The sequence below is a fragment of the Leptodactylus fuscus genome, chromosome 2, assembly GCF_031893055.1.
Source record: "Leptodactylus fuscus isolate aLepFus1 chromosome 2, aLepFus1.hap2, whole genome shotgun sequence".
In the NCBI taxonomy this organism is placed as follows: Eukaryota; Metazoa; Chordata; class Amphibia; order Anura; family Leptodactylidae; genus Leptodactylus; species Leptodactylus fuscus.
In genome coordinates, this window is record NC_134266.1 from 261,756,739 (window position 1) to 261,769,343 (window position 12,605).

At 45.0% G+C, this 12,605-nt stretch overlaps 1 protein-coding gene across 4 annotated transcripts in view; it reads right to left on the reverse strand.

The window, feature by feature from the left end:
• Positions 1-253: 253 nt before the first annotated feature.
• Positions 254-12,605, reverse strand: part of AMOTL1 (angiomotin like 1) — a 98,300-nt gene continuing 85,948 nt past the window's right edge. For all 4 annotated transcript variants that reach the window (XM_075266106.1, XM_075266108.1, XM_075266107.1 and 1 more), the window contains 6 exons: positions 10,326-10,475; positions 4,980-5,170; positions 4,216-4,341; positions 3,289-3,527; positions 2,445-2,723; positions 254-2,366 (listed from right to left, as the gene is read on the reverse strand). In XM_075266106.1, coding sequence (XP_075122207.1) covers positions 2,257-2,366; positions 2,445-2,723; positions 3,289-3,527; positions 4,216-4,341; positions 4,980-5,170; positions 10,326-10,475 — 1,095 coding nt within the window. In that variant the 3' untranslated portion in view covers positions 254-2,256. The remainder of the gene's footprint in view (positions 2,367-2,444; positions 2,724-3,288; positions 3,528-4,215; positions 4,342-4,979; positions 5,171-10,325; positions 10,476-12,605) is intronic.

The following is a 12,605-nucleotide window of genomic DNA, read 5'->3' on the forward strand; positions in this document are numbered from 1 at the left end:
TGTGGAGACAGGGGTTGTCTGATACAATGTTCTTATATTACAGGTATGTCTTCCCTTGAACACCAGTTTATAACTTTGCATATACTCGTACATTACTTATCCTGTACTGATCCTGATTTATATCCTGTATTATACTCCAGAGCTGTGCTCACTATTCTGCTGGTACAGTCACTGTGTACATACATTACATTACTTATCCTGTATTATACTCCAGAGCTGCGCTCACTATTCTGCTGGTACAGTCACTGTGTACATACATTACATTACTTATCCTGTATTATACTCCAGAGCTGCGCTCACTATTCTGCTGGTACAGTCACTGTGTACATACATTACATTACCTATCCTGTATTATACTCCAGAGCTGTGCTCACTATTCTGCTGGTACAGTCACTGTGTACATACATTACATTACTTATCCTGTATTATACTCCAGAGCTGTGCTCACTATTCTGCTGGTACAGTCACTGTGTACATACATTACATTACTTATCCTGTATTATACTCCAGAGCTGCACTCACTATTCTGCTGGTGCAGTCACTGTGTACATACATTACATTACTTATCCTGTACTGATCCTGAGTTATATCTTGTATTATACTCCAGAGCTGCGCTCACTATTCTGCTGGTATAGTCACTGTGTACATACATTACATTACTTATCCTGTACTGATCCTGAGTTATATCTTGTATTATACTCCAGAGCTGCGCTCACTATTCTGCTGGTATAGTCACTGTGTACATACATTACATTACTTATCCTGTACTGATCCTGAGTTATATCCTGTATTATACTCCAGAGCTGCGCTCACTATTCTGCTGGTACAGTCACTGTTTACATACATTACTTATCCTGTACTGAGCCTGAATTACATCCTGTATTATACTCCAGAGCTGCGCTCACTATTCTGCTGGTGCAGTCACTGTGTACATACATTACATTACTTATCCTGTACTGATGCTGAGTTACGTCCTGTATTATACTCCAGAGCTGCCCTCACTATTCTGCTGGTACAGTCACTGTGTACATACATTACATTACTTATCCTGTACTGATGCTGAGTTACATCCTGTATTATACTCCAGAGCTGCCCTCACTATTCTGCTGGTGCAGTCACTGTGTACATACATTACATTACTTATCCTGTACTGATGCTGAGTTACATCCTGTATTATACTCCAGAGCTGCACTCACTATTCTGCTGGTACAGTCACTGTGTACATACATTACATTACTTATCCTGTACTGATGCTGAGTTACATCCTGTATTATACTCCAGAGCTGCGCTCACTATTCTGCTGGTTGTCACTGAAACAGACAACAAATATGTTGTCAGACACAACTCTATCAGCTTAGCTGATCTCTCCTAATGCTATATGACAGAGGGCTTGCCTAACATTAGCTAACTGCAAGGCCCTTGATACAAAAATTTTCATTCCCAAACCACCATAGCAAGCAATGGACACACACTGAGCCAGTAAAGAATGCAGAGAGATTTCAGGTCTCATGCCTGCAGAACTGTGAATGCAGCTCTGGAGTATGACACAACTATAACTCAGGATTAGTAAAAGATAAATAATGACATGTAATTAAGGAGTTTCTCATCTTTCTATTTAGCTTCATGCTATACATAAACTGCTACACGGTGCCCCCAGGTAGACATACCCTTTAAGGTTTTTTTAACAGCTTGAAATTTATTTTGAAGCCATACACGTGAACCCGCCATTACCAATCTCACGTCTCTCGATACCAGAACCTGCCTTACAACATGGCTGTGTGCTGCTGCCGTCTAGAGGACCATGTGCACCATGTTTCATTCTTTAGCGTGTGTTTCGCCTCGCTGCCGTTATTGTATCTGCCTATACAATATAAATTAGGAATTAAAAAAGTACAATATGTGCATTTTATATAAATAATGTGACCAACTACCACAAGACACGTGGGAGTATTGCATCGTAGCCACAGACTTTAAGACTTACGGATCATGGCCTCTCTTTGGGAACTTGAAACGTTCCTCTTAGGAAAAAGTATGGAATACCACGTAGCTATCTATATGGTGGTCAAGTGGTCTTCGACGCATGGACAACACCATACGGTTATCCAATGTTCTTAATATGACCGTTCCAGCTGGAAGAATAACCCCGAGGAGTCATGGGGATTATTTTTTTTCTCAGTACTCCTAGCAATCTCCTAAAATGTCTCAGTACATGTGGTCAACAGACCCCGGGAAGCAGTTCCGAATCTGAACAAGCCTTCATATTAGCACCTCCATTGTGTTGTCGGGCTCTGAAAGATCAGTCTTGTGGTTTGGAGTGCTAGCTCTAAGTTTAGGTTCTAGTGTCTTTCCAAGGACAGGGGAATGTTCTGTAAAACAAACACAACCAATAAGATGGACAGTCATGACCGTATCAAGTTGAAACATCCAACTGAAGAAGACCATACCTGATTTCTCCTTGTTGGTGTTGGGGTGACGTAGAAGAGGACTGCTGGATGGGGTCATATTTATCCGCCCCCGACCTGGTAATGAAGAGCAGTTTGGCCAGAAGAGATCGGTGCTCTTGTCTGTCTGGGTGCTGTTGTCTTTACTCCCAGTCTTGGTGTGTGATACGGTCATGGTGGTTAAAGGGGGTGGTGGTGGCAGCATGAACAATGGTAGTGGAAGTGCCAAGGAAGGTGAAGGGCTTTCGTGATTGTCTTTGCCATCTTTACTTTGAAGAAGTCCTGGAAAGAACACAAGAACTGGTAAGTGATGGAACCCCAATGGACCCTACAAGTGGTAAATGGGGTCCTTTGAGTATTGGTTGTATCTGTTTTATGATGGACCTGTACACAAACGTGTAACCCTAGTCTTGCCCTCAAAAACAACTGAAATCTTAATGTAGCTTCCAAGGGGGTCAAGCCATTGGGCGTTGTTTGGATTCATTGATGGATCTAGCACAGCATGGTGGCTTCTGTTGTGAATAGAAGACATGCGTCATATCTGAACCTAGCCTACAGAGAAGACATGCACGCTCAAGAGTCCGGCCAAGACATGCACGAAACAAGAGTCCGGCCAACAGCAATCTAAGGCGTAAGACATTACCTCCTACAGATACTAGTTTTCCTTAGCACTTGCAACCTTTACCCAGGACCCTGTCTATATTTAGAACCTTCTCCATTCTCCAACCCCCAGCTATCATTCATCTCCACCCTCAGTCGCTCCCAATGTTCTGAAAATCAAAAATTTGTCACCGATTTTGCAAAATTAACAAAAAATAATATTCAAAAATTTTCAAAAAGTTCCCACCTAAACTTCCTTTGCGACTCTTCTCCTCCTTCTTCTCTTCTGCCGCTTGATTGGTGGTCAGAGACGTCTGCCGTGAGTGCGAACCCGAGGTGACGGCGGCCACAGCTGCTATAGACGGCACAGAGCGCGCAGGACGCAAACTGGAGCTGTCGTTCTTGCCCTGATCTTTTCGAGACCTTTGATGGAGAACTTTTATCATGGCGTCTTGCTCGATGATTTTGGCATGGAGATTCTTTATCCTGATGGTACAAATGATTTTTTTTTACAACGTGCCTGACCATGACCTCTTTGGGATTAATCTACCTGCCTTCAAGCCTTGGTAGGAAAATTTACTTTGGGTTTTTGGTTTGTGGAAAGTTTTGGGCAGTGCTTGACACAATCGATAATCTAAGCAAGCAAAGGGAATCAGTGAGTCCTGTGGGGTGGTGGTGGGGTCTAAGTGCTTGGACCTCCAGTGATCACGAAAATGGGGGTGCCAGAGTGCTTCATGTTAAAGGGGATGTCCAGGATTAGGAGACATGCACAGTAGCTCAGCCTTGCTGCCTTGTAGTGCTGGAGTCCTAAATTCCATACTCCAAAGACATTGCAGTAAGGAATTTAATTTGTGATGGTGACCAACAATGTCTGTAGGATAGGGGATAAGTGGACCCTTTACTAAAGTGGGGTCCCTCATTTGCACCTCCACTATTTAGCCATCCAAAGAGCGTCCTGCATTTCACAGACAGACCAATGATTTCAATAGGTATTGTGTAATGCTTACTTTGTCCTGTAGGGGCACTGTAGAAGAATAAAACACTTGCTGCCTGGTTCCCTTACAGATTGCAGATGATCATTGGGGGTACCAGCAGTGGCGTTAATGGGCTTATTTTCAGGGGGCCTTTATAACAAAAAGGGATTGGCCACAGTGGAAAACCCCTTTAAACTTACGTGTGTTCCATGTCCTGGAACTTCCTGTTGGCCTGTACAATCTCTTCCTCTTCGGGCCACATTCGCACATCCAGCGAGTTATCGGTGTGGCTTCCATTCCTCGAATGACTCATGATTGTCAAATCTCTATAACGACAAACCCGCCATAAATCAGCACAAATCCTGAGTATGGGCCTTACAAGCACAATAATGGTTTTATCATACAAGATTATAGGGAAACTGTCAGCAGACCACGAGCGGCAGATGGTACTGACAGACATCCCCATTATAATGAGCTGGGTCGGGTGGAGGGAATCCTGAGGTAGTGCCCAGCAAAGAACAGCCTCTGTATTTTTGAGATCTTGGAGACCAGTAGCTGTAAGAACCCTCATACAATTTGCTCCCCCTAGTGGAGTCCATATGGCGCCAAAGTTATATTGTTTATCAAAGATCATAAATCCGGCGCATCTTCTGCTGGGTCATGCATCAAGGGCGTACTTACTCACCTCTCCCCAGCTCCGGTTCTGTATATAGATCCCCCAGCTGACACCACCAATGATGTCCCATTTGTGCTAGGTGACCACTGCAACCAATTACTGGCCTCAATGGTGACCTCCTCATAAACCGCGCGTGATGGCTCTGATGGGACTTGTATACTGAAGACCAGAGCAGACACCATAGGATATGGAGATCCAGGGAGAGGTGAGTAAAGGGGATTCTTTTATGTATATGACCCCCTTAGCATGACTACTGGATAATAAAAAAAAAAAAAGTCAAGTTCTTACGACTGGGTTATGGCTGTAGTGGCGGCATCCATGGTGAAATGTCTTTTCGCACTTTCCTCCAAGTATTTCTGTTCCCACTTGGTCGTATCTGCTTCCAGGGCCAAGATGGTCTCCTCCTTCTTCCTCAGCAAGTCCATCAGCGCAGGGGCACTATAATCTGAGCTGGTAGATGCCGGACTGTTGGCTTGTCTCTGTATGGAGAAACATTTTCGGTAATGTTATTACCCAGGAATGGAGTCGTCTTCTTTCCTTAATATCTCCAGGACATAACATTTGGTTGAAATAAATCCTTTCAAGGTACCACCAGCTAAGGTTCGGTTCACACTTGTGCTGGGAGGTCAGTCTGCTAAAACAGCGGTTACCCGCAAACACCATAGCCTATAATGGGGTCCTGCTGGGTGTTTGTTGAGTTTCCGCAGTTTTTATACTGAAATGTCCTCCGTTCAGAACTTTTCTTCTCTTCCGATTTTCGAAGACTCCTACGCAGATGTGAACTTAGCCTTAGGCTGATCAGGAAGATGTACAGGATGGTATCGCTAAAAACAGCAGAGTATTTAAAGGGATTCTACCATTAAAATCACATTTTTTGTCGATCACACGTAGGAATAGCCTTAAGAAAGGCTATTCTTCTCCTTCCTTTAGAGGTCTTCTCCGCACCGCCGTTCGGTAGAAATCCCGGTTTATGTCTGTATGCAAATGAGTTCTCTTGCAGCACTGGGGGCGGGTCTCAGAGGTCAAACAGCACTGGGGGCATCACCAATGCTGCGAGAGAAATCTGCAGCACCGCCTCCATCTTTTCTGCGTGTCTTCTTCTGGAGCTGGGTTCAAACTTCTAGGCCTTGGCTAGAGCCAACTGCGCATGCCCACAGGCCACAAGAAAATGGCCGCTTACACCACCTTACTGTGCAAACGGCCATTTTTCTTGTGGCCACAGGCATGCACAGCCTGCTCTGCCCGAGGCCTAGAAGTTTGAACCCAGCTTCAGAAGAAGACGCGCAGAGAAGATGGAGGCGGCGCTGGAGACTTCTCTTGCAGCATTGGGGACACCCCCAGTGCTGTTTGAGCGCTGAGGACCACCCCCAGTGCTGCGAGAGAACTCATTTGTATACTCTTAAGGCTATTCCTACGTGTGATTGAAAAAAAATTTGATTTTAATGATAGATTCCCTTTAAAGGAACGCTCCAGACAAAACTAATACAGGGTCTGGGGGCGGCGCATGGTACGCCCCCTCAGGCTCTGCAGAACACTGTGTATTAGTTTTTTCGGAGTGTTCCTTTAAATAGCTTCAAATGTGGATAAAAATTGAATTGATAGTGACATCACTGGACCTGGTGCCGAATATTCCTGCAACACCGACAGAGGATCAGTCACCTAACATGACCACCATGAGTCCTAGCACCCGCCATGGAATAAATGCTGCAACTATAAAGATGGCTGACACCGACCATAGCAATGAATATGAACGGTAATTTTACAACCATTTTAGCAACGTTAAACCTATTTTATATCACTCATGTTAAAAAAAAAAAAGTCAAATTTTCGGTTTTTACAAAGTTAATGTAATTCTATGCGTAGGAGACAAATCCAATTACATGAGTGAAGATGAGGATCACACGCAGGATTCTATCCGCACGCATCAGCTCATTTGGAAAGTTCTTCAAAGCCAGCTTAGAAATGATACTGTCACATCGGTAGTAATTGGCCTAATTTCTGAGTAACCGAGAGGCGACTTGTGAGCGCTTCATCTATACAAATTAAATAAGGATTCCGCATGACATCCATTCACTGCGCAGACCTGCTGATGTCAGCCCCCAGGGATTCATTTATAATGGGGATCGTCTGTTACCGCTCCGACCTGACAGCCTGCTGTGTGACTAGTGAAGTCACCGATCCCGATTGTTGTGGAACCACAAAGCCCAGCAATGTCAAGAACAATATCAGAATGACATTCTGGAAGTGTAACATTAAAGGGGTATTAAGAAGAAATGACCCCCTATCCAAAGGATCAGGCAGGTCGGACTCTGCTCAATTCAATGGGAACTGCCAGGGAAAACCAAGCCTTGTGCCCAATTGCTCAAGTTGGGGTGTTAAGCACTCCTGAACAGTTGGGGTCCCAATGGTTGGACCTCTACCAATTAGCAAGTTCACCCCTTATTCTAATTTCTTGTTGCCAGGACAATCCTTTAAAGAGATCCTATCATTGGATTCCCTTTTTTCTCACTAACATGTAGGAATAGCCTTAAGACAGTCTATTCTTCTCCTACCTTTAGATGTCTTCTCTGCGCCGCCGTTCGGTAGAAATCCGGGTTTTCTTCAGTATGCAAATGAGTTCTCTCGCAGCACTGGGGGCGTACCCAATGCTTCGAGAGAACTCTCCAGCGACACATCCGTCTTGTTCTGGAACGCTCTCTCCCTGTATCTTCTTTCGTCCTGAGTTTCATCTTCTAGGCCACAAGAAAATGGCCGCTTACACAGCTTAGGGCTCGTCCACACGGGGAAGCGGATTTTGGCACCGAGAGTGACGCGGGGAGCCACCCGCCTACCACGACCAACACGGTTTCTCCCTCCGGAGTCGGCTCAAATGAATGGGCCACGGAAGCCGTGGCTCAGCAAGCCGCAGAATTCACCTGAAGAAAAGGCAGCTCACTTCTTTTTTCCGCTAGCGGCAACATGCCGCTAGCAGAAAAAAGAAAGCTAGTGGTCTCCATAGACCACCATTGTATGGAGGCGGATTTCAAGGCAAAATCCGCTGTCAAAATCTGCCTCCTTGCCCCCGTGTGAACTAGCCCTTACTGTGACTGTGTAAGCGGCCATTTTCTTGTGGCCGCGGGCATGCGCAGTTGGCTCTGCCCGAGGCCTGATGGCAGGGCCGACTGCGCATGCCTAGCAGATTGAAACCCAGGACAGAAGAAGAAAACTCATTTGCATACCAAAGAAAACCTGGATTTCTACCGAACGGCGGCGCGGAGAAGACATCTAAAGGTAGGAGAAGAATAGCCTTTCTTAAGGCTATTTCTACGTGTCAGAAAAAAAGGGAATCCAATGATAGGATCCCTTTAACAGAATTTTATTCTTAGGCCCAAAATTTCTGTTCTGGTTCATTCCATAATGTATCTTTATAATATTCAGGGCCTTGTTATCCTGTTACACATCTCCAAAACCTCTGCTTTCCTTCCGACAGCTAAAATTACAGAGGACCTGTCACGTCTCCTGACTTGTTGTAGTAAATACTTGTGTCTCCCCTAATATGAAAAGTCTTAGAATTTTGTGTTCGGTCATTCCTCTGTTATTCTTCCTGGAAATATATAAATTGACTGTGTTTAATTTGATTAGCAGTTGGGGGTGTCCAAACAACGGTAACAGTGTCAGACAGTACAGTGACACAGAGAAGGGTAATGCCTAAATGAATTAATAAAAAAAAAAATCATAAATATATTCTGAAATTACTCAGCACAGAATTTTGGACCTAAAAAAAATGATGCTGAAAATGAAAAGCGATGCCTCAGGAGACATGCACACACCTAGCCTTAGTGGTTATGACTTACATTCTATAATTTTTCCCTCTATAAGATGTGTCTGTAGTTTTCAGTTCTCTCTGAGCTTTTGGGTGGAAGCTAGCTGGGATACACTGTGCACAGTAAGTAGAGGAGAATCTGCTCTATAACCGTCTCTATCAGAAACAGCCTCAGGGCCATGCAGGACATATATAGAGAAGTACTGACATCTAGTGATGTGGATCAAGCTGCCATTTAGATCCAGAATCCCAATAAACATGAGTTTCTGCTACTATCTCTCCCTCTGGTCATCTCTCCCCTTTACCCTTTCCATAGAAATGTGTAATCTGAGCCATGTGGTCTGCAGTCTATCTGGAGACAAATATAGCAGATTTTTCAGAGTGAAAGTCAGTTTAACTGAGGTAAGGGGAAAAGAGAAACAGCCTGAAAAGAAGAGAAAGAAGCATTTTACATATATTACAGTTCCTTATCACCGCTACTTTTGATCCATGTAAAGTCTGGTGAAAAAACAGTGACGGGCGATCGGCGCCATCACCCTAAGCCAGGGGTGGGCAATTTATTTTCCCATGGGGCCACATGAGAAATTGTTATGGTTCTAGAAGGTCATGCGCGTCGTGGCAAATTTAGCTCCACCCACTTCTCTGCTGACTCCGCCCATTCTCAATCATTTTTCCATGTGCCCCACAAAGTAAAATCCTCCTACAGTCACCCTAACATTATACACCCCCACATTATAACATTTCCCTCCAAATGTCCCACAGTATTAAGTCCCTCCTGGTGCCCTATATATATAGCAAAAATAGCAGAAACTAGAGGGGACATTAAACTGGGGGCAACTAGAGGCAGACATGTCCCCCTCCAGCTACCTCCACGGTTTAATATCCTCCTCCAGCTGCCCCAGTTTAATGTCACCCTCCATATTCCCCCTAGTTTAATGTCCCCCCTCCATGTGCATTCAGTGTAACTGCTCCCCTACATCTGCCCCTAGTCCTCCCTGCTCACACATGCTGTCTCTTCTCTCTTTATCATCCAGCAGCCCCCATTGCCAGCAGCTTGCAGCAAGCACACAGTCCCATGTGGCTCCGCCCACTAACGAGTCATAACCTATCCTGGTGATAGGCTGTGATGACATCATCACAGGTCCTTGAAAAACCTTCCACTAGCTATGCGGGCCGGAAAGAAGCAGTCGGAGGGCTGGATGTGGCCCGCGGGCCGGACATTGCCCAGGTCTGCCCTAAGCATTCTGGTGTTTTGCTTATTAAGATCTGTTCTGCCATTCCAAAGATATAAGCCCTGGTTGTGTTGATGCAAATTAGGTTCTACACACCAAGTGGGCGGTAACACTGTGGTTTCTCTGGGGGCGGGGTCTCTGTGTACTGCATTCATTCAGTGTTACCTCCTACTTGGCTAATAAACCCTAATCTGCATCAACACTAAAAGGGCTTATATCTGTGGAATGGCCGAACGGAGGTACTTTTTAAAGAGGATCATATTATAGCAATTCTGCAGCTTTCTTTGATGGCCACTCTGATATTCACAGAATACAGGCTTCCATCAACATCACCAACAGCTCCTGCACCGATTCCAGTAATACGTTGTTACTAAGAATGGCAATATCATTTTCCAAAATATGCATTGCCGTGTCTCCAAAGGTGTCGCTTGACACTAAGGGTTAACATTTCCTTTCACGTCCCGGCGGGTGATTTGCATACTCATTGGTACTGCACTTTCTTCCCAATTGCTTGATACAAGCTGTTTTGTGTTTCTGAGATAGTCTGCGGTTCTGCTGCAATGTCACCCGGAGGTGACACTACGCACAGACTGCGGTTACCTGCTGCATTCTCAGGCACTCCAGCTCTCTCTCCAGTCGGGTACGCAGCCGCCGCTCCAGCTGTTCTCTCTTCTCTCCCGCTGCCTGGAGCTGCGTCAGGGCCTGCTGCAGCTTCTCCACCTCCTCCACGTAGACCTGCTTCTTACGCAGCTAAGAGATAGAGGATACAAGTGTCACAATACACAGACATCGACTCTATGACTAGTCCTGATATACTTATACACCCGGCTTATAAATAATAGGGAGTAGGTGGGCCCCTCTATCTCCTGGATGAAGGTGAACCTAGGGATTCAGGGCTGGTCCAGACTCTGGGTCATGGAATTGGAACCAGGACCCAGATCTTTCCACAGATTATGGAGGGATGGCTTTACTACAATACACCTGTGAAAAGAGGAGGAGAGGGAGGAAACCAACCCGGAGGCAGGGTGCTGGTTTTGCTCATACGATCCGGCGTTGCAGCCAGCCCAGGTCCAACTTTAACAAATGCACAGATAGTAAGTAAAATTAACATCCCTAGATAAACCTTTTAATTAGGGGGGGTTCACACCTACGCTAGTTGTCCAGTTTGTCCGGACGGTTTCCATCTTCTGCCCCACAAAACTGGACAAGAAACGGAAACCCGGGGTCAATTTTCAAACCCATTCACTTGAATGGGTTTGCAAAGGTGACCGCCCATGTGCGTCTTCTGCCTGTCCGTGGGGAAACCGTTTTTTTTAACCGGACACAAAGTCCTGCATGTCCGACTGTGTCTGGCTAAAAAAAACGGCTTCCCTGCGGACAGGCAGAAGACGCACACGGGCGGTCACCTTTGCAAACCCATTCAAGTGAATGGGTTTGAAAACTGACCCCGGGTTTCCGTCTCCTGTCCAGTTTTGTGAAGCAGAAGATGGAAACCGGACGGATTGCACAAACTGGACAACAAGCGCAGGTGTGAAAGCGCCCTTATAAGCATAGCACTAATGGTCCCAAATTTGCCTGCACAGTCCCTAATTTTCAGAAGCTGTCCTATCAAATCTGGGCAAGTCATAGTCAGAAAAAAGCTGTAGTCTTTGAAACCTCACCCAGTTGTGGGCACAGTCCCACTTGGTTTAGGGGTGTGTTCTTGGTGTCTGAAGGCGGGCTCTAGGGGCGGGGCATAAACAAACCTATTTAGAAACAAATGTATTTATTAAACGCAAAGGTGTTCTTGACAGGAAGGGGGAGGAGCTATCATAGGAAAACAGACCAAACTAGTTGATAACTTATAACTATAAGGTTAAGCTCACAACTGTGTCGTAAATGGCGTAAAGTTGCAGTAAAATCTTAAGACATCACAATGGAAATCCAATGGATCCCATTATATGTCAAAGGGAACCATTCGTGCACCATTGGTGTCCATGATATGACAGATCAGGCACTGTGGATCGAATGCAGAGCTGAACCTAGGCTTATAATTGCGGACAAAAGGGATTTACGCAGGCACCACGGGGATCACTGACTAGATCATCTATGGAGGGCTCCCGCATCCTTCTACATCTAATGGAAGACTATTGACATAGGCGTGAAAACATCCGTCTTGTACTTCTGCACTTGACACTGTGACTTTTTGCTCCCCCTATTGTTTCATTGATCTTTTAAAACAATTTTCTTCCGTAACTGTAGGCAGAAGATCTAACCTACACTACGAGAGAAAAAAAAAATCAATACTCAAAAAAAAAAAGAGGTTTTCAGCTTTTTCAATAAATGTGGCTATTTGTTTTTATGCGGCTCTGGAGGCTTTTTATCAAAAATCTGAATTGGTCTCATTCTAGGACATGGATGGGGGGGGGGGGCGATAGTAAATGCAACAAAAATACAAGGTCCATTACTTTGTATGAAATTTTGGTATATACCAGCCGTAGGGTCTGCGAAGACGCCCATCAGATGTGCACTGTTTATAATGCCATGTGCACAATTGTAATACATTTTTGCCATTTGCCCCATTTTAGTTGCTTGAGCTTTACCTCTGCTCTGTTAACAGCATTTAGTGATATGCTTTACAGCATAGTCCTGGCCATAGGCAGCAAGTGTCTAAAGGAGACTCATTGAGGTCAATAGGAGAGTTTTCTAGGCATGCTCTGTGCAGGGAGGGGAAGGAGGAGATAGGCTGTGACATCATTTACTATCAGTAATGGATGCAATGATGGCTCAGTGGTGTTATCTATAGAGGTGTTATCTATAGAGGTGTTATTTTATTTTGTAATCCTGTCTGCGATGTGACTACTGCAAAGAAAACTGCTATGGAACGGAAGATGCAGCCTA